The following is a 25,404-nucleotide window of genomic DNA, read 5'->3' as shown; positions in this document are numbered from 1 at the left end:
GGCATCTGGTAAGGGTGCCCCCTGAGTGACTCCCTAGGGAGGTGTTTGAGGCACCTCCAGCTGGGAGGGGGCCTCGGGGAAGACCCAGGACTAGGTGGAGGGATGTGCAGCTGGGAGGAGGCCTCTGAAAGACCCAGGACTAGATGGAGGGACGCCCAGCTGAGAGGAGGCATCGGGGAAGACCCAGGACTAGGTGGAGAGATTATATCTCCAACCTGGCCTGGGAACGCCTCGGGATCACCCAGCTTGAGCTGGTTAATGTGGCTCGGGAAAGGGAAGTTTAGGGTCCCCTGCTGGAGCTTCTGCCACCGCGACCTGACCCCGGATAAGCGGACGAAGATGGATTGATGGTGTAAAATACATAAAAGAAACAACAATTTGTGAAATAAATGTAACTGTAAAGGCCAATGCTGCGTAAAAGGATACTTACAGGAGGGCCGCTGGCTCCCCTCTCACCCTTGTCACATGCACACTTGCTCTGGGCCAAAGGACACTTCAACAACAGGGAAAGAAGAGTCAGACGGGCCTTTTTGGGGACACAAATCCATAAATGTGCAGAAAGACCGCAGTCCTGAGGCTTACCCCTTCATCTGCCAGCGCCGTCTGTGGAGCAAGAAACACAAAGATATTAAGATGAATTTCAGACTTACCCCATATGGTTCATCTATACGCAACCAGCACACATTTACAGAAACATAGATAATGATGTTGTGAGCTTAATTTAAAAAATGGAGATACATTTTTAATTCTGGTCTCAAATGTCGTATTTCGACTGTATGTTTTGGCACCACTCTACACCTCTTTTTTAGTTTTCCATTAGCAAAGGTGGTGAAAAGTAGTTTTTATGGTAACACCTCTGTCTAGCTTTCAAGAGAGCTGAGCCAAAATTAAAACATTAGGAAGTGAAAATGCTGCAGACCACGGATTGTTCAAAGAGAGTCTTTACTAGTGTGACAGGGGACATTCTGCACAAATCCACAATTTTTAAATAGCCAAGCTGCCATAAATAGTGACCTCAACTGTTTTGTTCACTCGCCCCAGACCGAAGCCAAACACACCTGCTACTCAACCACCCAATTAAACTGGTTCACAGCTGGCCTGGGCTCAGTTTGTCAAACAGCCATCAACCTCTTCACCTGATTATGCAAGAAGATCCTCATCCTGCATTTCCTCTTGGAATTGCAGCGATATTTACCCTACAGTTTGCTCATCTCTTCAAAGATTACCACGTTCTCTTTACAAGGGGGACTGTTCAAAATTACAGCCAAACTAAATACAAACCACATGTGTTGATTAGGGTAATAGCCTCGCATCCAGAGGATGTTTCTGTGGCAAGCAAAGGTGTCTGAAGGCAACACAGACAGTCTTAGAGGACGGAGCAATGCAGTCGAATGCTGAGACTGAAGATTAAAGACAGTTTCTCAGCTGAGACAGAGACACATGCTTATGACATACAGATGCTGCCTATGCAGGGCAAAGAGATGAAAGTCTGGTTTGTGGACTGGCTGCTGCTGCCGGGCTCTTGCATGCAAGCAGAATTGCAGGCTGTCAGGTTCAATGCTCTAGGAGCTTCACTACAAGTTTTTCACTTCTCATATTTGGATGGGTACCACCTGTGTCAACAGTAAGCCTGAGTTTGAAGTGGAGTCTGAGGAGCTGCTTGAATGAAGTAGCGTGCATGCATGTTCTTGCTGGGTTCCTGCTCTTACTGGCCCCGATTTTCCCACAAAGAGGTTTAATGTGGAGCATATGTTACAGTCAACAGCCTGGTTGTGTCTGCAGGATGTTTCTGTGCAGCACATGTTCTAATTATCGCAGCGGAAATTAACCGTTAGTTTTTGAAAGTAAGATAAACAATTGTATATATACAGTATCTATCTATATAGATAGATACTGTATATATACACATTTTCCGGCCAACTGAATGGATGTCAGAGTGAATTTCATTTTAGAGTGATGGCTTTTGTGATGGCGGCAGACCTTTTACTATGGCAGCAGGTAGCAGGTGTGCATCAGGGATGCAATAAGACAAGAAATGAAGCAGTGGGTGGTGTCAAAGACAGTGCAAAGGAACTAATCATTGGGTGCATGGAAACGTAAGATGGAGTAACATTTCATACATTTGAAAAAGTCCCACTGCATAAGGTTTTTTTTAAGCTTCTACCTGGCATACATTAATGGGAATAAACAATTATCAAACATACATGCATTTTGCACAATCTTGCAAGTAACTTTTGTAAATGAGGAAGATCTCGGTTACAATGCCTTTGAAATCTCAATTTAATAAACCTTCCATTAATAGAGAAGAATGAATCCAGTCACACTTAAAGCGAGACTCTTTGTAACTTTCGTTAAACAAAGAGACATTATGGCTATTAAATTAAAAGCCCATTATAGAGTTTCATTGCTTTTAAATGTAACTTTTGTTTTCTAAGACTAAGAATGTATGTTATTTCTATTCACCAAAATGACCTTATCATGCATAACATCAAAAACTAGAAAGCTGCTTCCGAATGAACTTTGATTACCAATTTCACAATCTGCAATACTGCATAAAATCTGATATATGAATAAGTTTGTTTTTTACTCACAATCTCCTTCATAAATGTATCCACAATTCCTCGGTCCTGCAGGTTGTGAAGATAGCGTGAGGCTGGGGAGCTAGCAATTAGCCGCAGCTGAGCTACATTGGCGGGCTCGTTGGCTTCAGGTGTGATGCCTATGGTGAAGAAGCGGATGCCCTGGTTCTTGGCATCAGCCACGGCTGAAAAGATGTCTGGGTTCCTGGGGTGCGAGATGCCATCGAAGAGCAGAACAGCCACCTTCATGCTGTTGGGATCCGACTCCTCCAGGTAAATTCGGGTGAGGTTGGTGATGGCGAAGGTGGTGTAGGTGCCGTGACCGATGTACGCGATGGGAGCGAGTCGGGCCTTGAAGTCAGCAATGCCCCTCCACTGTTTGAAGGTCTGCTCGATGATGACGTGGCTGCTGTACTGCAGGAGGGCGGCCCGGGAGCTGAGGCCCCGACCGGTCTGCAGCCGCAGGCTCTGCAGTCGGTCCATCACGTCTGAGGCGAACCGCTTCTCCTTGGCATGGTTATCCTTGGCGCTCTCTGAGCTGTCGATCAGGAAGGCTAACTCCAAACTGCAATCCTCATCAATTAGTGCTGACAAGGAAGCAGAGATAGCCAGTGATTAACAATAAGCTCGTTGGAATTAATGGAATACTTTGATATTTTGGGAAATACAATTGGTTTTCTTGCTGGGAGTTGGGTGAGGAGATCATATGGTTAGCTTAGCATAAAAACTGGAAACAAGGGGAAAGAGCTAGCCTAGAGGCAGGGTTTTTTTAAAAAACAGGGCAAGTCCCATAATGAATTCCATTAATAAATAATAGCCGTTTTACTTCAGAACAAACCACCAAGTTGACAAGTTAGTTGTCTAGACCTTTTCGATTAAGATATGTAATTTAAACTTTCACATAGTCAGAGCAAAGGACTCTCATATCCAGCCAAACACAAAGATTCAACTGATCACAGCCAAATAGATGTTATGAGTGTGGAAGAAAACTTCATCTGTGGAGCCTTCAGAAGGGGTAAAGGTGATTTATTGACTGTTTATTCTCTACAGGCTGGTGTCTATTCAGTTTGAGTGTGATAAGTTCATGAGTGTGTCATATAATTTTGAAGAGAAAATAAAAGTAACTCAACTTGCTGCACCAACCTGCAGCAATGGAAGGAGGTCACAGATCTAATATAGGCTGAGGATAAATCACATTAATCTTCATGGAAATATGTCATTGAGAGAATGCGCCTGGGGAAACACGATTCAGAGCGAATAAAACATTTGGGTAACAGAGCACTGAACGGTCACACGGGAGATGGATGGCTCTGAGGATCCTGAGAGATATGATCAATCCGAGTGGATTGCATCCTCCAGCAATGTCCTTGTTGAGTATCATGTTTTATTTTGTTCTACCTGTGGCAGCAGCTGCTTTTCCAGTGATGAAAAAGGTGAAAGATGTGCTTCCTGCACAAATTCCACACCATTTTTTTAAGAAAGAGCATCCGTGGGAAAGAGTCAATAAAACAACATCCATAAACTTAAAAAAAGTACTTTAGACTTACATTTGCCATTTTGTGTAATGGAATTGGATGGATTTAGTTTGTTCTTCTTCTTAGTGGTCACAACCTCTTCCTCATAGTCTTCTTCATAGTCCTGTGCCCAAAGACCCTGAAGTCCCCACAGTAGCAGGAGCCAGTGCAGTGAGGGTACCATGACTTCCCTGAGAGATAAAGAGAAGACAGATGATAAAAAAAGACCTGTCAGACACGTCCTTACATTTTAATACCTTAAAAAAAAACTAAAAAAACTTGCTCAAGTTCAGAGAACAAGCTTTAACAGGCATGTGTGTTTAAGACTCAGGCATCAAGCATGCATAACTCACAATGCTGCTGACTCAGGTCTCCAATGTGCTCTATAAAGTTCTCCTGGCAGTGAGGATATTCAGAAAAGTGCAAATAGGGAAAAGGAGAGATTCTTCATTCAGAGTTAGTTTGGTTCCATGTTCTGAGCATCAAGCTGAGTGTCCTCTTCCACTTTCTAATCTTAGTTGAGTGAGTAGGTCAAGTAGGCACCTTAGGGTGACACTAGCAGCAGTGGCAGCAGTGTGTTGCTAAAAAGGTATTCTGTCTCTCATGAGACTCAAATTCAAGCCATTCTAAGCCTGCAGAAAATTATGGGAAGTCCAGCCCTTTTTTAAACTCACTCACTCCCATTTAGGGGAGAGTATGGGAGGGGTGCCTGAGGAGGCAGCTACAGACACTCCACAAATTCCTCGTCCTGACAGAGAAATTGTTGCCTCGTTACATGCAATAATTAAGCTGGCTAAGGGTAATTGTTTGTTAGTTAACTTTAGATGGATGACTACTTGGAACACTATTACACTGTATTTTAGTAATTATTTTATTAGTTATTATTACTTATTCTGTAATTGGCAATTGTGGCAATTGTGGTTATGAGACACAGGTGACATGAGGGCAGATGAACAGGTGAAACACATCAGGCAGGGTAGACAATCACATAAGGCGGGGAAAACACACAAGGCCGGCAGCCAAACAAGACAGGACACATGTGAAATGATTCTACAAAATAAAACCGGAAACTAAACCCAGGACCATGATATAACCTGTAATATCTATTACTGATATTTTGGCCACTTGGGAGCAACAGTAACAAGCTGTGAACACAACGTTGATGTGGTGAACCTGTTTACACATCCAGCACACAGCAACATGAGCATTGATTGGGTCTTTACCAAATATCTGGCTCTTCAGCTGATGTTCACTAGCTAGTCTGTTACCTTTGTCTGTCTGCCATTTGGTGCTGGGCAGGTAATGTGCAGTTAGAGATTTTTTTGCTGAAAACAGCTGCCTGCTCTGAGAGCTCTGAGAGCTTTAAGCAGTTAAGTTGTGGGCAATACAACCAAAACAATGAGCTGAAAGACGCTAAAGCTTCATCAATTTGAGAGGGACTGGAGAGCTGCGTGACAGTTGTTTAAAAAATAGAATTCTTAAATAAAGTATATATTATTACCGTTTTCTTTCATTTTGCCTCCAGATGCGTCGTCCTCGGAATAATCCACAGAGCCGGAAAAGTTTGGATAGGTGATTTATACCTTAAGACAACACAACCTGAAAGAGCAGCACACCATGATTCATCTGTGAAAACACAGAGAGCAGTAATTTGTTAGTCTTTCTCTTGGCATGATTTATGTACACATATATTTCCAAGAGCCTAAAAGAAGTACAGCTGTATGTAGGGTAATGCCAGTGTAGAATTTACAGCTAAATAGCATATTTTATTCTTTTTTTTTTTTTTGTCTACAGTCACAGTTTAGTTTATTCATCCATTTTGTTCAGATATCATCATAATGGGTGAGATCTACCCAATAAGCTTTACTTATATATCATATACTGTACACCTTAACTCTACTTTCAAAGTCAGAGGGAGAAGTCTCTTTTATGGCAGGGATCTCTTCAAAGCCGGACGTGAAAGGTTATTTCAGAATCAGTCCAGTTTTTATTGAAACCTGCTGCGTATCCTTTTCAGCACAAAAGTCTCATAACGCCTTAATCTTATTATAATTCCTATGAAGTTCCGGATCAGAGGACTCTCAACATCCCATGAGACTCTCTGCAGCCATAAAAGCTGGAGCTGGAATCACATAACTCAGCAACACGGCGTGTGTTTTTATTGCCTACTGTATTAGGAAAGGTTAACTGTCATTCAAGAATGCTCCGCCTGGAAGATAGAAGATGCACCTCCTCAAATGTGGTTCAGCTCTCCTTACTTCATGTAGAGAGCTGATTAAGCAAAGGGTTTATGGCATTTATTTTTGTTGTTGTAATAGTCTGTCTGTTTGGAACTAGTTTGCAACAAGAAATAGGAAGAGGCTGTCATTGTTAACTGGCCTCGCTGCTTTGGTTACTTCCCATAAATGAATACAACTTTTACAGCTCAGACACTTGTTTTGTTGCCTAACACACAACATTTAGCAAAACTAGGACACAGCATAACACTGAATTTCAATATGGAATGCCTTATATATGGAAAGCCACAGAATAGCTGGTTATGATATGCCCAAATGGGACATCTGCAAATCCACATGCCTGTTATGACAATAAAAAAAAGCAAGTTAAGTTCTTAGGTTCTTGATTTTGTTCACAGCAGGGATCCTGAAATAACGAGACTACTTGTTCACTATGCAGCATTTAAGGTGTGCTTTCTAAAAGCAGATCCCACAGTGTCTCTAAACCCACCAACGAGGTGACATTCAGTCATTGAGTATATGGGAATACATGAATAAAGATGGGCTTATTTAAATAAGCACATGCAAACAGCCATAAAAGGGCAAAGCAGGACATGGCAAGTTTTATTCACTGCCACTGAATTTACATTTAAAGAGCTAATAGTTTCCTGATAAAGAGTGTGTGGTATAAGAAGGGAGGAAAACAAGAGTTCTTTACTGACACTGCAAAAGCCATCACTTAGCTCTTTGATATTCCCTACCCCTCCAGGTATCTATCCTGTGACATTTAACCACTGTTTTTACAAGATAATGCATGTTCTTTCAACAAATATTTTCTGCACCAGCTGACATCTGGGGCTGTTTATTGTTAGTGGGCTGAAAGACAAACTAAGTAAGAGTACTTAGAGCAATGAAACCGCTATGCACAGGTATGTCCCAACAGGTTTTCATACCAGTCTGATCTAAAGGGGAACTGACAGCAACACCACAGACCACGGTAAAACTGAACATAATCCTGTAAGAGTCTAACTGTCATGGCCTATTAGGAAAACTAGGAATCGGAATTTGTATGGTGTGAGGACACATAGGAGGAATCTTTCTTGGGAAAATCGTTGCTCACAATGCGCTTACACATACAAAACAACCAAACAGATACACACTAATACCTGCATACTCTAAACAGAAACAGTATAGAGGCAATAGTGCAATGAGTGCAATGAAGAGTACAAAGTATGCAGGAGTGAAGTGTGATAGTTGTTGTTTTTAATGTGGAGCATAGTGCAAAGGATGCTGGAATAAATAATATCATGTTATGTATATGAACAGTATATACAGTATGAACAGATCTGGAATAGGGAATGAGAATGATGACTAAAGAGTAAATAATAAGTGAGATATGAGAATGATGAATAAATGGTATATGTGTTATTGGTTGTTGTACCACAAACATTCAGAAAGAGTTTTATAAGTTGTCCGTTATCTGATAAAGTGCATTAATAAGTAACAAACATGTTTGACAGTTGTTGTCTTAGTGTGTAAAGCATGCTAACATTTAGCTAAATAGCATCAAACACCAAATAGAGCTGAGGCTGATGGAAATATTAGTTTTGCAGGTTAAACCAAAACTATTGGACAAATGTAAATGTTGACCTAATGGTGTTGCTAGATGAAAAGTTGAGGGACCACCAAAGTTAATACAATTCATCCTGAGGGGATGAATGGGTTGACCAGATTTTATGTCTAATAGTTGTTGAGATATTTTACTCAAAACCACAAATGGCAAATTTATAATGACACTACTGGAATAGTCGGGGCTCACCAAAGTTGTCAGGATTCATCCTCTGGGGACCATTAACGTGTTTTCAAAATGTCATGACAATATATCCAATATTTGTTGAGAAGTTCCAGTCTTGACTAAAGTGCCGGACTGACAGATAGGCCAACATTGCTTGGACCACGGACCCCAGATTTTGTTTTTAGATGTTTCATTAAAGAAAAGTGTATGAAACCCATGACCAAAATAGTCATACCTTCTGTTGTTGTGTTACTTATGGATGTCAATATTGTGAAATTAAATGATTCCTTCTTTTTGTTTGGGACCCCCTAGAATGACATCAGGGACTCCTAGGCGTACCCAGACCCCACTGTAGGAACCACTGGCCTAGATAGCGTATTCTTATCACCTTTAAGATCTTTGATCAAGACATTTTAAGAGTAGAACATTTTTTTCCTGACCAGTCCTGCATGGAACATGTCTGTGGAAGGTGAAGGGCAGCCTGCTGTCATACTGTCCTAAGTATGATGAAGGGGTGCGTCCCAAAACCTGACAATACACAGGGGCGACATGTGTTCGGGATGGGAAACATTTGCAAGGATTTGAATAAAGTTCATTGTTGTGGATTCAAATACAGAGCCGGATCCAGAGTTCCCTCCATAAAGGTCATCAGACTTTTCTACCTGTTTAAAACGGTAACCACATCGGCCTCTGCTGCATTGGATTACGTTGAGGAACATGTCCATTCTTGCATCTCTTACTGTTGTGAACTCATTCAACCTGATCACTGTGGCTACAGTTACAGCAACACAATCACAGTCCTCCAAACACTAAGGAGTAATATATGGAAACATTTTGGAAACATTGCAGATTGTCAAATCCAATCCCAAGAGTTTAGATGATCACAATATTGCTCCCTTGACTGGTAGCCCACCTTTTCCACACAAAATAATACATTTGTTTTTACTTTGAGTGACATTCTGAGTGTTCCCCTGCATGTATATCAGAGTCAGCTTTAATGGCAACAAGCAGTTTCTTAGTAATGACTGAGAACACTTTTGTGTTGACCGGCATTTGTAGTCTGTGTTGTTGGAATATTACAGGTATTTTCTAACGTGTATTAAATTTGCATAAACATTCCTTTTATGTGTTTTACTTTGGGGCATGCACAGGATGTGTGGACATGTTGATATGCGAATATGTGCTCTGTTTTCATGGACAAATACAGACTAGTAGAGATGCATTTATGGGTGCAGATAGTCAGATATGTGGGTAGGAATGTTGCCAAGCCATATTCAATCAGTTACTGTCATGTAACACTTTCAAAGATAAATTAACTAATTACCCACTATTTGTTAATACATAGTCACTCTGCCCTACGTATAATTCTACCAGAGGACATTACTTGTTAGGAATCTGTGTACAAGTCACAGAATCATGCTTTAAACCAAGGCTAAGACATCTGACTGACACACACACACACACACACACACACACACACACACACACACACACACACACACACACACACACACACACACACACACACACACACACACACACATATATTCTGTGTCTTTAAATACAGCAGCACCCTCTAGTGTAAATATGGTGGACATACTTCTTGAGGCTTACAATTGACAACTGCAGCATCCTACATTCCATATTTAATACTCACATTGTTTTGATGAAGAGCTCCTGCCTTTCCTTTGTGAATTTCATTGTGGGACACTCAACAGCACATTGAAACAAATCAGTGGTTTAGGATAAATATGTAAAGTAGTATGGTTCAGGTTAAAAAAACAATTAATGTATCAACATAATGGGAGGTTGCCCTGCCCTCCACTCAAATCATGCTGAATCATGAAATCATGCAGCCTTTAGTGACTCAGAATAAGCAAGCAGTGGCAGTACATTTTCTCATCATTTTGAAAAACTTGTACTTTACTCAAGTATTTCCATTTTCTGTTCCTTTACACTTCTACTCCTCTAAATTTTGGGAGGACATATTGTACTTTTTACTCCACTAAATAAATTTGACACCAACAGTTACTTTCAAGATATACATCTTATCATCTTGACATATAATTAGCATGTAAAATATGATTGCTATGAATTGAAAGCCCCAGTAATAATAATCCAATATACTGGTGCCATTCTGTAAAATGAATACTTGCACTTTACTTTAGGTACATTTAGCTGATAATACTTCTAAACTTCTTAGGTCAAAAACTATTTAAAACAGGACTTTTACTTTTAAATAGTTGCTATCTGGTATGTGCAGAGCGCTAATGGGCTTTCTTTGCCACTGATTTTTCCCCAACACCTAGCACTGCATTCAACACTGAGCCAACCGTCATGACCCTGAGATACGACTGCACAAAGGTTGAGTGAGAGGACCAAAAGGCAGGCAGGCAGGCAGATGTCCTTCACTGAGAGACACCGCTAACCAGACCCTGACCCTCTCAATAATTTGAAATTGTACTTATGTAGTACAGTAGCTACTTAAATCATTGCCCACCACTGTCACCAGTCTAGCTGTTTAGTTTAGTCAGTGCAGACACAGTGTTGTAAGTCTATTTACCACTGACATGATGAGGTCAACTAACAACTCATATTGATTACAATATAGTTCTAAAGCCATGGGATTCATTTAAAGTTTTGTAAAGAGAGGCGTGTGATCTTTTCAATCAGAACATGGAATTAACTGTGGATATTGTAACACGTTCCCTGGGAAATGAGAGCACTATTAATGACCTAAGCAAAACAGGGACTCCAGACATGAACATGCAGGGGGTCCAGCAGATTACTCTCCTTGACATCTGACACTGTACAGTAAATAGGTCAGTGGCACCACTACAATGCCAATACCATTTGTCCCCATGCAGGTCAGAAATAATTGAACAACTGATATTAATGTTTTAACTCATAGGTAAGCCTTTGTTCGGACTGTCATTCAGCAGTCACATTGCACTGTGTCAAATAAGTTGGAGGGCAGACTGGCAACGCTCAACATCTACGCATGCTCAGCCTTTTTACGTTTAGCGCATGCGCAGTTTGCCTCACCGGCCGTTCATTATAAAGCCACAAGTTCCTCAGTCTCTTTCCACCTTCAGCCATTTTAAATATGTTGGGAGCTGTGGGACGCTGCTGCACCGGGGCATTACAGGCTCTTAAGCCTGGGGTTCAGCCCCTTAAGGCTCTCGTTGGATCCCCAGCCGTCCTTTCACGTAAGTCCTGCATGCTTGGTGCTTTTGAGCGTAATCGCAAAAATAAACCTACGCATTTACGAGACTGTCTGAGAAGGGCAGAAGCGATGCTAATGCTAGCTGTTGCTAGTAACACGCTGGCGTAGCAGGCCTGAACATGTAAATGTCTAATTTGATACATGTTGGAGCAATTCACACGTTTATATATGTAAACATGTGCATATATGGTTCTATTTACCGATGTCATACATGAGAAAATTACTTAGGCTGTGTATTTCTTGTGCTAGCAGCAATGACCTTTATGTAATGACATGAGGCGGTGTGAGACCGTGCAAAGCCTGCTAGTTAGCATTACAAGTGCTTTATAGCAAGGTCTTAACAGTCTTCTGCAACATTTACCCCCAGACGCATTTAATTCATCTAACCTTACATATAGGAAAAAGCATAACGTCTATGATTAACTTACCATTGAATGTCCCGCGTCTGTCATTGGCAGTAGTTGCGTTAGCATCGTTAGCTCGAAGTACACTTCATTCATCTGTCAGTTTTTCTACGTTAATGTTATGTAGGCCGCGGGGAAGTGGTTTATTTGAGTTTGTAGTGTTCATAATAATAAATTTTGGCCAAGTATGCTTTTTGGGGGCTAAAGGACATTACTCAATCATTTTAGTAGTTTTTTTAAAGCTGATTCATAGTTTAGCTAGTAATACTTGCTTGACATTGAGACGGAGCTGCCAGACACGCAGTTGTCTATCCGGTGTTTTTCAGCGGACGGGGTCCTACGGTTAAGACCATTTGTGCTACTGGCATTACAAGGTCATGACTGTAGCACACATGTATGACACTGAGCTAACTGCACATTATGTCTGCATTACTTTACAGGAAGAGACTATGTCGCACCTGCCGCAGCTGCCGCTGCCGCCTCCGGCCGCATTGTGGCTGTCATCGGTGCCGTTGTCGACGTTCAGTTCGATGAGGACCTTCCTCCCATTCTTAATGCCCTGGAGGTCGCTGGCCGTGATTCCAGGCTAGTCCTGGAGGTGGCACAGCATCTTGGTGAGCAACTTGGATTATAACAAGTACTGTACCCATATGAGCAGACCAAAAACGATAAGTTTATACAGTGGACGATAAACTAAAGAAATGTTTGTTTTTAGGAGAGAACACAGTGCGCACCATTGCTATGGATGGTACTGAGGGTCTGGTCCGTGGACAGAAGGTTCTGGACACTGGTGCCCCCATCAGAATCCCAGTGGGTCCTGAGACTCTGGGCAGGATTATGAATGTCATTGGTGAGCCCATCGACGAAAGGGGTCCCATCTCCACCAAGCAGTGAGTTCACTTTGGAAATAACACATGGGATTACAATATTGTAATGACAAGGTCTTACATAATTAACAATCTATAAGTGGCAATGATAAACTGGTGTTAAAGAGCCTGCTACGCTTACAAATTTTGAGCTTTAAAAATGTTTGGGCTGGCAAAAACAAGTTTGCTCTTTTAATAGCTGTAAGTTGTCTGCCTCCCTTCTCGCAGGACTGCACCTATCCATGCTGAGGCCCCTGAATTCACTGACATGAGTGTGGAGCAGGAGATTCTGGTGACTGGCATCAAGGTGGTGGACCTTTTGGCCCCCTATGCCAAGGGAGGAAAGATTGGTATGTGCCTAAACATGTTTGCTCACAATTATGCAGTATTGTGTACTTTAATCGTTGATGCTACTGAATAATAAAACAAATCCTACCTTTCTCATGGTCACAGGTCTGTTCGGTGGTGCTGGTGTGGGCAAGACTGTATTGATCATGGAGCTGATCAACAATGTGGCCAAGGCCCATGGTGGTTACTCTGTGTTTGCTGGTGTGGGAGAGCGTACCCGTGAGGGAAATGACTTGTACCATGAAATGATTGAGTCTGGTGTCATCAACCTGAAGGACACCACCTCCAAGGTGAGGATTTTGGCCATCCTCCACCATGTAGTATTTAAAATAAAAAGGCAGAAATAAAAATGTAACTGAATTGTGGCACATAAAAAAAAACATCAAGCATTCACCTAAACTGTTGTCCCTCCCAGGTGGCGCTGGTATACGGACAGATGAATGAGCCTCCTGGTGCCCGCGCCAGAGTGGCTCTGACTGGACTGACCGTAGCAGAGTACTTCCGTGACCAGGAGGGACAGGATGTGCTTCTCTTCATCGACAACATCTTCCGCTTCACACAGGCTGGCTCTGAGGTCTGTGAAACTTCCATCATGTCTGTCAGTAGCAAACGGGCAGGAAATGTTTCCCTAAAGATACATTTGTCACAACAACTGTTTTTTTAGTTTTTTTCTTTTAATTCAGATAAATGTTGAATGACATGCTTGCTGGTAACCAAAGTCATCTTACCTATCAGGTGTCTGCCCTGCTGGGTCGTATCCCCTCTGCTGTGGGTTACCAGCCCACTCTGGCCACTGACATGGGTACCATGCAGGAGAGAATCACAACCACCAAGAAGGGATCAATCACATCTGTGCAGGTAAATATGACCTAATTAGATAACTGACTCATTGTGCCAGTGCATGGTTGCCCATCATTGTCCTTGCTAAAACAATTTTAAAAGACAATTTAAACGAATTAAAGTAATGTAGAATTGAATCATTGCTAGTAAATTCTTTAGTGTTACTTAATGCATGGTGACCAGAGGGAAATTTGCTACAAGAAAAGATTGACCAAGTCTCAATTCTCTCCAACAGGCCATTTATGTGCCCGCTGATGATTTGACTGACCCTGCCCCCGCCACCACCTTTGCTCACTTGGATGCCACCACTGTACTGTCCCGTGCTATTGCTGAGCTGGGTATCTACCCCGCTGTCGATCCCCTGGATTCAACCTCCCGTATCATGGACCCCAACATTGTTGGCACCGAACACTACGAAATTGCCCGTGGTGTGCAGAAAATCCTTCAGGTTTGGGACTTAATTTTTTGACATTGAATTGTCATATTTTGGTGGCACTAAATATTTATCAGGCTTACGTGTTTACTTTTCTTCTATAGGACTACAAATCCCTGCAGGATATCATTGCCATTCTGGGTATGGATGAGTTGTCTGAGGAGGACAAACTGACCGTGGCCCGCGCCCGCAAGATCCAGCGTTTCCTGTCCCAGCCCTTCCAGGTGGCAGAGGTCTTCACTGGCCATATGGGAAAGCTGGTGCCCCTCAAGGAAACTATCAAGGGCTTCCAGTCTATCCTTGCTGGTAAGTGGGTTAGGTAACTGGTGTGACTTATATAAGTACTTAATTATTTACATTTCTAGATTATGCCCCTCCTAATTTTTTTGGTACCCGTTTCCACGTAGGAGAGTACGATAGTCTGCCCGAGCAGGCCTTCTACATGGTCGGTCCCATCGAGGAAGTCGTTCTGAAGGCAGAGAAGCTGGCTGAGGAGCACTCATAACCATCTAAACATCCTAACTGTTGTGGGGGTAGAGAAACTAAAGGAAAGCAGTTCTGTGGTTAGAGCACTTGGTTTGTAAACATGTCAAAATGCAATTGTACCTGTCTAGTCATCCTGAAAGAAAGTTCTATTTAATGTTTCCAATGAAAGATGGAATAAAATGCTGTCTTTACACAACATGTCAACTGTAAATTTCCTTTATGCTTAAATATTTTGTTGTGAAACCTGTTCCCTATGGTGACAACCAAGAAATTGCTGTTATCCACTCTGACCACAGGATGGCAGGCTTGAATTGTTGGCTCAACTTACCTTTCTGAACTGTGTTGCAGCTTCAATTTTTGTTGTCACACTAAAAGTAAAAAGTGATATTCCAATCACATTTGTGCAGGTAAATTACTTCATAGCCAATACAATATCCCATAAGCATACTTTTAATTACTTGTGCTTGATTAATCATACATGTGTGGGGAGGGGGTGCCTGGGGATAGTAGCGCCTCAGTCTTTTTTTGGGGTGTAAAGATACTTTTGGCGTGGTAGTGCCCTGCCTACTGTGTGCAAAGCCAACCCAACCACTGTAGGGCTATGAAGTCTTATTCTGTGCTGTCTCTGTCCAGGGAGGGATGCTTCAGTCAGGACACTCTTGATGCAGGATAAGAAATTCGTCAGTATTTAGGAGATACCAGAATTGCTTGTGCGTCTGAGGTAGAAAGTCTGCCTCAAACGGCCAGTTAGCTGAATCAACAGGAGAGTTCAGTGGTGAGTTGATTTTCTTGTCTTTATTGGTATCTTGTGGACCTTATTTTGCAGTAAAAATACTGCAAAACTTGTTCACGGAGCTGACAGATGGCAGCTGGTTAGATCTGCATTATTCAATAAAAGCTGAGAAACTGCACTAGACATGGGCACGTCAACAAATTCAAGGGAACTGACGCGTTAACGTAGCATGTGTAACAATACTGTAGTTACTAATGCTAATGTCAGCTATTTTCCTAACAAATGTAATTTCACCAAGCAGACAAGTTTGTTTTCTACAAATTTAGTACATTTACTGTGGTATAAATTTGAACTGGTGTAACATGTAAGTCAGTGTTGGGTACATCTGGTTTGGCGACTGTTGTGCAGTGTGTGCAAAGTAACCATACTTTCCACGGGTGTGACTTTACATTGAAAAATTAAATCGTAGCATTATTCATAGGGTTAAGTGGAGCAATATATATCTTTTTTTACATAAAACAATTTGTTAATTCCAGTACTATATTACCAAAGGGACTCATTTTCAGACCAGACTTAACTGTTATTACAGACATGTCTGTCTTCTTTTTGGGGGGGATCCACATAGAAAAATTTGATTGTATTTATTAGAACTTAATGTGGTGTGCATTTAAAAATATACCAAGTATTCTATAGGCAATGCTGTTTTAAAATGGTGTTAAATGGAGGAAAATAAGTTATTTAGATGTTTTTAAAGCTGTAATTGCAACAGCGTGAAATCGTGGTACTTTTGTTAAAGGTTATCATACTGTCAGAATGTTAATCCGGCCCATGCCTACACTGCACATATGATTGGATAAGTGTTTTCATCTTTAAAGGTGCACCCTGAGTTCAAGCATGGTTTCAGCGTAACTTAATTTGTGTCAAGTCGTAGGCATTTCTACTTAATCCGCTAGTTGCCTTCCCCCTGAACACACTGAAAAAGCCCGGTCCTGGAGGACAGCGCGGGTCCTAAACGTCAAACACTGGAGGCACGGGCTGTGCACCAAACAGCTCCAGCCAATCACTGACCAGAGGGGTTGGGGGTTTGTTTCAGTTAGTCATGACCTTTACAGAAACATGCGGGGAAAAAGCAAACTAGTTAGTTTTTTTGTTTACTGGAACATCAACACCAGGAAACCAAAGTGCACCTTAGGGGTGAAATACTGGAAATAAACACACCAAAAGTTGTAAGGTAATTATCACTGGAAGTAAACTTTAAAGTAAAAAAAATAAATAAAAGGCTCAAACATTGCTTACATTCAGATGTTCTTAAAGGACCGTTGATCTTGAAAACATATGCGCGTTGTGAGCTGATGAGCTTCCTAGCTACCGTAGCAGGCAGTAGTGAATGTTTGCTACAGGTTTGAGTGCAACTAAAGCTAAACAAAAAGGTTGATCAGGATCCTGCAGCACAATCAGTTCATTTAGGTTTTAGGTGTATGTCTCCTGACAGCCTACAATCACAGCAGACTATGGTCAACAATAAATACTTTTAAATCCATTCTGTGGAAACTAAATCAGTCTTGTCTTTGTCTGCTGCCTTTGTAAAGAGTGACTTACAATGTACTTATAAGTGCAAGGAAATCACTAACTGAGCAAGATTTTGAAATATTTCAAGGTGGATTTCCACAACGAACAGAAACCAACATAGTCCTGCGCCACATGTACTTTGAATTCAAGTCTGAATCTGGCTGATTTTATTGCTTCTCCCTAACCTTTCACATCAAGGCCAACATCATTAGTATGAACAAACCCCCATCTGCCTGCAGATAAGGTGTTCCTGCAGATAAGGTGTTCCTGAAAATGTACACAATGGAATCGCTTGTCGGAAAAACAATTCTTAAGAAAATATTTAGATGAGACACACTGTTATGTTTTAATATTGAAATTATGTAACAACATTTTAGCCAATTGTTTGTTACACAAACGTGCATTACAGTATCAGTAATACGCTGTTAAAGCTATATTATGGGAATGGCATAAAATGTGCACATGTGGATACAAAGAAACGGCACAATTTATTGCACCTTCTTGGCAATAGTAATGGCGTCTAGGTTGATCAGATAATCAGTGAAACAGGATGGCATGTAGGACAGCGGCAGCCAGAAAAGCTTGGCGTCCCAGCCTGGGGAGTAGCGGGTGCGGGGCCGCACAGCTGATACAGCATGCTCCATACAGCTGACCACCTTCATCAGATCTCCATCACTCATCTTGGAAACTTTGTCTGTAATTACCTCTAAGCCTAGGTGGGAAAATGAGTGGAATAAATAGATGAATAACAAACCATATGCATCAATGAGAAAAAAAAAGAACTTTGATCCAAACTTACACTTTCTTAGATATTCAGTTCCATAGTCATCCCGCGTCTCCTGGGGCAGTTTGTTCCACAGCATATTCACATTGTTGGTTAGGATAGTAGCGTCAGTCACATTTGTTTTGAAGAAGCCTGGCTCAATGCAGAGGACTTTCACCCCAAAAGGCGCCATGTTTAACCTAGGGAAAACATTTTTTTTTAACCAGGGCTGAAAATCTTTGCTCTGGTATACTGACAACCAAATGATTGTGTGAGTTAATGTTTCACCTGAGGCTGTCATTGAAAGCCTCCACACCATACTTAGAGATAGTGTACGGCCCTCCTGTGATACTGATCCTCCCAAACACACTGGCTACATTGACCACCCTTCCCCTGGCTTTCTTAATTAGCGGCAGGACGCTCAGGGTCACTGCGATCACTCCATTCAAGTTAACATCCAGCATGGATTTGTAGTCATCGATGGTCAGCCAATCACTCGGGGCAGAGGGAACAGACACACCTGCATTGTTCACTACAGCCCATAAGCCTAGAAGGAGCAGACAGAGGAATTCCAGTCAATAAAACCATTTTTAACACGTTTAAACAAAGTTTTTTCCTATCATGTTTCTTCACAACTAGCAGAGTTGCACCAAACAGATAGCAGAAAGAATTCAAAGTACAGTATGTTAATACTTGCTGAATACCTTAGGGATGAGAGGTAAGAGTTGGATGTTGGACTGGTAGGCTGGTTAAATGTGTTACAGTGTGTGCTTTTGGGATTCTGGATATCGTACAGCAGCATTTTATCGAAGCAGAACTATGATGAACAGTATTGTTTTGTAAGGTTGTGCTCAGTGTTGGGCAAAATTTGATGGAAACTCAGAGGATCACCAAAGTTATTACAGTTCATTCTAAAAAAGGAACTGTTCTCTGTACTAAATTTCATAGCAATTTATCCAATAATTGTTCATAAATTGCACTTGAAACCACATATGTCAACCTCCTGGTGGCTCTAGAGGCAAGTTGGGATCACCAAAGTCAGTAGACTTCAACCTCAGGGGTCAATAATGGCTGTACAACATGCTCTTTCCAATAGTTAAATATTTCAGTCTGGACCAACAAAGAGACGGTTAAAGCTTCCCACTCACCACGCTCGCCAACTTTGTCCTTTATCATTGCTGCAACTTTGGCAACGCTGTCCTTGGACCTAACATCTAGGTGTGTTGTGATAAGGTTGCTGGAGCAGGCCTTCTTCAGATCCTCTTCTCCCCTCTCGCTGAAACACGAGGCGATCACTCTGAACCCCTTCTTGTCAAGATGGCGGGCCAGGAGGTTGCCAAAGCCAGTGTCACAGCCTGTGATGTACACATACTTGTTGCCCTTGTCAGGGACCCTGGGTAGCTCCCTAACCCAGCGGTACAGGTAGTAGATAACCACCAGCCCTAGCAGATACAGGTACATGGCTGGAAGAACAAAGAGGGAAGACATAACATTCAATGTTCTCAAGTACTGCAGTTTTGAGGTACTTGTTTATATATATATATGTTTATATATATATATGTTTATATATATATATATGTTTATATATATGTTTATATATATATATATATATATATATATATATATATATATATATATATATATATATATATATATATATATATATGCTTTGAATACTACACCTTCTGCTATAACTTCTTTTTTTCTGCAGATATATTTTACATTCACAAACACCTTAAATATTTGTGGATGCAATGCAATTTTAACCTTTTCGACATTATATAAAACGGTTTAAATTAGCTCCACCCTTTTTACACACTGGTAGTTCGTGCAATATATTTCCAATTAAAAGTAACTTATGGATAAATGTAGGCCTACAGATATGGAAAACTAGCGGAGTAAGCCATTTTGTCTGACGATATATTTGTGATTCAACGTTAATATGACAATGACAACTTGTAATTTAAATTAACCCTCTATTGCATGTTGTTGCCATATGGCAAAAAATTATTTTTCTTAGTGTTTTTCACAATAAACCATGTAAAATGCATTGCTTTTTGTTTAATTGTGTAAATAGGTCTTATTTTGAAGTTGTACTCATTTGATGACTTGTCAAAATGTTGTATTCTTTCTGTAAAAGGCTCAAATTAATTTGTTGCCATATGGCAACATTATGCAAATATTGACGTGAAATGTGCACATTTTGCCTAATGTGCTCAATTGAATTACTATAACTTTAGGCTACTCTAACAATATGGTTGCAATTATTTATAGTATTTTCAAAGAAAAACTACACAGAATAAAATGTATTTATATAGTGTTATTCCAGCCATTTTGTAATTAATATATTTTCCAAATTATTAATTACACACTAATGTAAATGAATTGCTTTCCAATAAAAATGAGTTATTCCAAAAGGAAATTATGTTGGCGCACTCAAATTATCTGTTTGTCCAATGACATTTATATTCAATATACCCTTCTGGTTTAAATAAGGAGTTCCTAAAGGAAGATTATGTGTCAGAAATATGTTTTCAGTGACATATAGTTCAGTAATTGTAAGTTTAGTCAGTGTGTTGTGCTTATTTTGCCCCTAATCAAGTACATTGTATCTGTGTGTCTTCTTTCAGGTTTATGTGACAGACTAATTACAGTGTTATTAATAATTATCAAAAACTACAATTAAAACTAAACTAATTTGACTGTAAACACATTGGGCTATACATGTTGACACATATAAGTTGAATTTGTTTGGTAATTATTTCCATAAAAGCATGTTTTTAAAGAAATAATGGATTTTTTGGCACTTCCCACGAATGCACGTTGTTGCCATATGGCAACAAATTACCAACTACACCCCTTTAATTTAAAAAATTTTTTTTTTTTGCAATTGCATTATTTAAGCATCCTGGAGTAATAAAAACACATCAAGACATTTTTACCATGTGTAAAAAATAATTCATGCAATAGAGGGTTAGGTCATTAACTGTCTTCACAGACTTTGGTAAATACCAAAATTGCGCAACGTCACAGAGAGAACATAATCACTTGAGTACGGAAACTCATTTCAAAATCCGTTAAACCCGTTGACCTATAGTTTCTATAGAAACGGGTACGCGCGTACCGCTATCCGAATATATAACCATATATGTAATATGTATGTGGTGCATACAATTTTAAAGTTTATAAAAACTAGTTATGTTAACGTTATATGATACCAAAGTAAACGGAAATATTTGCTAATTATGATGAGCTTGTTAAGTAGTAGTAAAGTAGTTTTCTCTTCAGAGTTATCTAGCTGATCGTGTTAAAAGGACGGGGAATAGATCAAACCCAGTATCATACCTGTTGTGCAGATGTCTTCCTGGCCCGTCTCGGTCTCAGATGATTATCACACAAAAACTACGCCAAAGACCCAGCTGAGGAGTGCTGTCGGACGGTAAACCACCTGCCCCAACTGCAAGCGAGGGGCGGAACCTGAAGCAGAGGGGGCGAAACTTGAAGGGTTGCAGGCGGAGAACACGCGCCGCCTATCGGCGGAAAGGGTTAGAGCTGCTGCTGCTGCAGTAGGAAAATAAAATAAATAAATACACCAATGAATCATTGTATAAAGAGTCACTGTTATCAGTCATCAGTGCTATGCCACTTTTACGCAAGATGTTCTTGAAAACCTTGGAGTGTTTCCATCTGATTTGCTTAAGTCAGAGTAGGATGGGTTATGACGTTGGTCTGTCTACTACAGTATCTAAAGTAGACGGGAACTTGGCTTTTATAACACCTTGTGTGGGCTCTGCTTCCTTGTGCCGGTTATTGCAAACAGAGACTAATGAGGTTCATTGTTTATTTTACCTGTATGAAAATGGATCGTGTTTCACAAACCTCTTTATGTTTGCTGGTGACTGACCTGGTTGACTACCGCAATAACATGAAGACATGGATGTATTGTTTAAATACAATAAGGTTATATAAAAGCACTTTATCCATATTAAGGATCCAGCAGGAAGTCCTCAAAGTCTTCAGTCTTCACTAATTTCCAATCTGAGTTGAGTGTGAATTTTAACATAAAACGGTGGTGGCCAAAGTTGTGAGTTTTACTTTCCACCACATCACTGTGCTTTATTTACATGTAGATTAAACAGTTTAAATGATAAATCAAAATATATATATATATATATATATTCAGAATTCTGAGATTAAAGTTAGAATTCTGACATTAATCTAAATTAATTTTTTCACCAGTGGCCCTAATCCTCTTCCGTAGGATGGAATTCTGAACCGTGCGTGCATGATTGTATTGTTTGCAATTTCATTTTCATTAAAGCTTGTTAGAACTTAAGAAAGCAAATCCTGTGTAGAGATTTCCTGGTCTACCAACAATGAACACTAAAATTTAAAAAAGATGCAGGGTGAAGTGACCAAATTGCAGTCAGATAGATACTGGCCATTGGGCCAGAACAGAACTGGAAATGAAATGTTTTCAGTCACTACTGAGAACTAAGAGGAATAATAGGGTGCTGTTTTCTGATTTGTTGAATAGATTGCTAAAATATTGCAGTGACGTGGTATGTGTGAATTAATTCCACTGCAAACCGGAAATGCAGCTTGTTTTCTGTTTTTTTACAGTCAACAAAATTGTTGATCCATGGACCACTGAGAGGGTCATCTGAAGCTTTTTAGATTTTAACCACAAGGTGGCAGCAGATTTGTTTGGTAACTCAATTCCTGTTGTGCAGATTGTGCCTTTAAGCACTCCATGTAAATGCTTTAGGAATGTAATTGATGTTTTCAGTAGAAAACAGATCATAGAAATATCAAACATTGTTATTTACACAGGGTTGCAAAGGGAAAATACAGTAAACACAATTTACACTTGGGTGTTAATGCAATTTTCCAACCTCTAGAAAATTAAAATGTCAGCCTTTAAAGTTGTATTACAACAAGGTTTGTGCGTTCCGTTTGTAGTTTCAACATATCTGATGACACTGGAGCTAGCAGAGTTTGTATTATTTTTTACTTTTACAGTTACCTTGTCATAAACCTGAATAAAGTCATCATCATCCTGGAGTTTTCAGATAAGGTTGATGACTCCCCTAGAAGGATAAAATAAGGGTTCTGTGTAAATCACCCGTACTAATTCTTCAGTTGTCTACATAAAATCATATACTCTTCTCCTGAAAATGTACACCTTGGACACATGCTCATAATCCCCGTCTTTGTGATTTCCTGACTGCACTTGAATGCACGACTGGTTGCCAAATCAGTAATTTTTCCGACAAATCAATCAATAAATAAAAATATTAAATTTGCCTTCATAATTGAAAGGCCTCATTTATAGATGCAAATGAAGCATTTTGTGTACGTCTCAAATAATTACAAAAAAAAACAGTAATATTGCTTTAAACATTAATGATGTAAACAAAGCTTCAGCAGCATAAGAAAACATTAATTTTAGATTTAGATTTCAGCAATTTAATATCTGCATTTCCCTGGTTGTTGCATTCAAGGTAAAAAAAAAGATAAAGGACAACATGAAGCTGGTCAGGAAGCGGAGCTGGAAGAGGGCAATAACCTAAATGTCAACCGGCAGCAACATATACACAACTCATGCTTGCCTGTACTGTATAGTAAAACTATGCTGTAGCTTTACCAATGTGATGATTATGTAATGTCAAATGTGCATGCATTATAGCAACAGTAACAAAACAGGGAAGAGTTGTAAAGTAAGCCATTTAGTCAGTAATGTTGGTTTTTATAGAAATTAGCTGAAATTTGCTAAAATTAACTTACATTATCCACTACAGGCTACTGGTTATACCAGACCAAGTGATGCTCGAGCAACACAACGCCAGAGTGTAGTGAAGCAAACTAAGGCCATTATGTTTTGGTGTATTTCAGGTTTTTATATCATTCTGCAGCTTCCCAGTAGTGTTCCTTATGTATTTAAATTCAAACATTCACATGTTTGTTGAAGTAAGTATGTATTAGTGACAAATTGCAGTTTTCCCAAGCCATTCCAAAACGTTTTCCCACGTGACCTGATGTAGGGTTCTGTATGGAGCAGACAGGAAGCCAAGCAAACTTTGGTTCTTAATAACCAGTCGAGGTACTGGTAGCAATTCTTATGTTCTGGAGGTAAAATGATTGTGTTTTTGTCAAAAGAAGGCTGGGGGCTTCGATTAGAGCGATGTACTGATGGGGTACCAATAAAACGTCTTTCAGCCACCAACAAAAATATGGAATGCCATTGTATATTAAATGAATAAATACATAAAATGAACAAAATTAGAATAAACAAAAATGCCTATAAAAAAAAGGACATTTTTCAAATGACTATTTTTTTAATATAAATAATTATAAGTCAAGCCTATCACAGGTTGTAAAACAAAAGTCATGTTCAGTTAGTGAGGATGCAGAAGCAGTGCATGGCCTCTGCAGGTAAACTATTTGCCCACCAGGTCAATGGCCTTCTTAGCAGCATGAACCTGTCGGACACAAAACACTCTGACCCCGAGTTCCAACCAATTCTCTTCAAAAAGAACATGTGAACTGTACCCAGATACACATCAAAACATGTTAAGCTCTGGATGCAGCGACAGAGCCTCTTTAAAATAGTCTTGAGAACAAACCTGTTTGTTTTGGTTGAACATTTGCACATAGGGAGGCGAGCTATGAAATGGCTGATTGCCCCCTTTGACTGCAGGGTTTTCCCCCGGTCCTCCAACATAGCGACCCAGGGGGACGCAACCAAAACCATGGCATTTTCACACCATTCCTCTGTGTGTTACGTTACCCTCGCTAGCTCACTGCAGCGCGATAGGCAATGCTTGAAAATACATTTCTTTCTATAACCGGTGGGAAAACATGCCGGAATGTCCCAGTTAGATAGTACAGGCCAAAAACACATTTTTAAATCTTTACAATTATTCAAAAAAGGAACCAAAGTGGCCTTCCTTATTGCATGATTCAAATCATTATTAGCATTTTCAGCATGTAGCTTGCTAGCGTGGAAGTTTTCTGTAGGGAAGGGGTTTTGGGAACGGTAACGCAGATAGCAAAAGGGAAGGGGCAACACCTGACATCCATAACGCGTTGTCCTTGCACCAGACTACAGAGAGAGAGGGACAGATGAAGGAAGATGTTTCTCATTCTTCCCACTGCAGCTTTAATACATAAAGGGGCTTGATTTGGTGTTTTAGAGCAGTCTAGATTACATTCCTAAACCTGATAAAGATTTACTTTATGGCAACTGGTGCCCAATTTGCCCATTGAATGACGAGTATAAAAGTTTGGCCCTGATGCTTTCTCAAAACAGAACAGTGTATAATCAATGAAGCTCAGGGTTTTTAAAATCTAATAAAAACGTGTCTAGACTGGTTTTAGAATTAAAAATTTTGACACAGTAAAGCATTCTTTTCATAATCCTTCACTGAGAAAGTTATGCAGTGTAATGCAATAAAAACACTGTGTAGTAATACCAATAAGTACAGTGGATATAAAAAGTCTACACACCCCTGTTAAAATGGCAGGTTTTTGTGAAAAATGAGAAAAGATAAATCATGTCAGAACCTTTTCCACCTTTAATGTGACCTATAATGTGAACAATTCAAATAAAAAACTAACTGGGGGGGGGGG

General features: G+C 40.2%; 4 protein-coding genes across 7 annotated transcripts in view; 2 read left to right on the top strand and 2 right to left on the bottom strand.

Annotated features, from left to right (window-relative positions):
* Window positions 1-8,630, bottom strand: part of LOC117939242 (collagen alpha-1(XXVIII) chain-like) — a 29,831-nt gene extending 21,201 nt beyond the window's left edge. The window contains exons 1-5 of one of the 2 annotated variants that reach the window (XM_034864399.1): window positions 8,545-8,630; window positions 4,127-4,284; window positions 2,592-3,166; window positions 583-603; window positions 431-493 (exon numbers count right to left, since the gene is read on the bottom strand). In XM_034864399.1, the coding sequence (XP_034720290.1) occupies window positions 431-493; window positions 583-603; window positions 2,592-3,166; window positions 4,127-4,284; window positions 8,545-8,555 (828 nt within the window). In that variant the 5' untranslated portion in view covers window positions 8,556-8,630. Of the gene's footprint in view, window positions 1-430; window positions 494-582; window positions 604-2,591; window positions 3,167-4,126; window positions 4,285-4,446; window positions 4,728-8,544 lie in introns of those variants that run through there. The other variant, XM_034864400.1, reaches the window with a different exon arrangement.
* Window positions 8,631-11,110: 2,480 nt separating this feature from the next.
* Window positions 11,111-14,903, top strand: atp5f1b (ATP synthase F1 subunit beta). The gene is made up of 10 exons (XM_034864485.1): window positions 11,111-11,313; window positions 12,175-12,348; window positions 12,450-12,624; window positions 12,829-12,950; window positions 13,054-13,238; window positions 13,364-13,522; window positions 13,684-13,806; window positions 14,024-14,236; window positions 14,326-14,527; window positions 14,629-14,903. The coding sequence occupies exons 1-10, from the start codon at window positions 11,211-11,213 to the stop codon at window positions 14,724-14,726; spliced, it is 1,554 nt and encodes a 517-aa protein (XP_034720376.1). The 5' UTR covers window positions 11,111-11,210; the 3' UTR covers window positions 14,727-14,903.
* Window positions 14,904-15,149: 246 nt separating this feature from the next.
* The window catches only part of abcb11b (ATP-binding cassette, sub-family B (MDR/TAP), member 11b), a 29,443-nt gene continuing 19,188 nt past the window's right edge, over window positions 15,150-25,404 (top strand). Inside the window, exon 1 of the mRNA XM_034864394.1 lies at window positions 15,150-15,482. The gene's annotated coding sequence lies outside the window, so the exon portion shown is untranslated. The remainder of the gene's footprint in view (window positions 15,483-25,404) is intronic.
* On the bottom strand, window positions 17,352-21,260 carry LOC117939296 (retinol dehydrogenase 16-like). 3 transcript variants are annotated; one of them, XM_034864529.1, is made up of 5 exons: window positions 21,118-21,260; window positions 18,921-19,235; window positions 18,061-18,319; window positions 17,809-17,972; window positions 17,352-17,721 (listed from the first exon to the last, which is right to left on the bottom strand). In XM_034864529.1, exons 2-5 carry the CDS (start codon window positions 19,231-19,233, stop codon window positions 17,498-17,500), a joined length of 960 nt encoding a protein of 319 aa, XP_034720420.1. In that variant the 5' UTR covers window positions 19,234-19,235; window positions 21,118-21,260; the 3' UTR covers window positions 17,352-17,497. The 3 variants fall into 3 exon arrangements, with proteins under 3 accessions (XP_034720420.1, XP_034720419.1, XP_034720418.1); XM_034864528.1 differs by having other exon boundaries at window positions 21,106-21,201; XM_034864527.1 differs by lacking the exon at window positions 21,118-21,260 and having other exon boundaries at window positions 18,921-19,260.

The sequence above is a fragment of the Etheostoma cragini genome, chromosome 24 (assembly GCF_013103735.1).
Source record: "Etheostoma cragini isolate CJK2018 chromosome 24, CSU_Ecrag_1.0, whole genome shotgun sequence".
Classification (NCBI taxonomy): domain Eukaryota; kingdom Metazoa; phylum Chordata; class Actinopteri; order Perciformes; family Percidae; genus Etheostoma; species Etheostoma cragini.
Note: the sequence above shows the minus strand (reverse complement) of the source record. Positions and strands in the feature narration are given on the sequence as shown.

Coding starts and splice junctions, on each gene's coding strand:
- atp5f1b (XM_034864485.1), top strand. CDS start 11,211: ATGTTGGGAGCTGTGGGACGCTGCTGCACCGGGGCATTACAGGCTCTT. Junction 12,349..12,449: donor GGAGGTGGCACAGCATCTTG/GTGAGCAACTTG, acceptor GTTTGTTTTTAG/GAGAGAACACAGTGCGCACC. Junction 13,239..13,363: donor TGAAGGACACCACCTCCAAG/GTGAGGATTTTG, acceptor TGTCCCTCCCAG/GTGGCGCTGGTATACGGACA.
- LOC117939296 (XM_034864527.1), bottom strand. CDS start 19,260: ATGTCTTCCCTCTTTGTTCTTCCAGCCATGTACCTGTATCTGCTAGGG. Junction 18,320..18,920: donor GGACAAAGTTGGCGAGCGTG/GTGAGTGGGAAG, acceptor TGCTCCTTCTAG/GCTTATGGGCTGTAGTGAAC. Junction 17,722..17,808: donor AACTGAATATCTAAGAAAGT/GTAAGTTTGGAT, acceptor TTTCCCACCTAG/GCTTAGAGGTAATTACAGAC.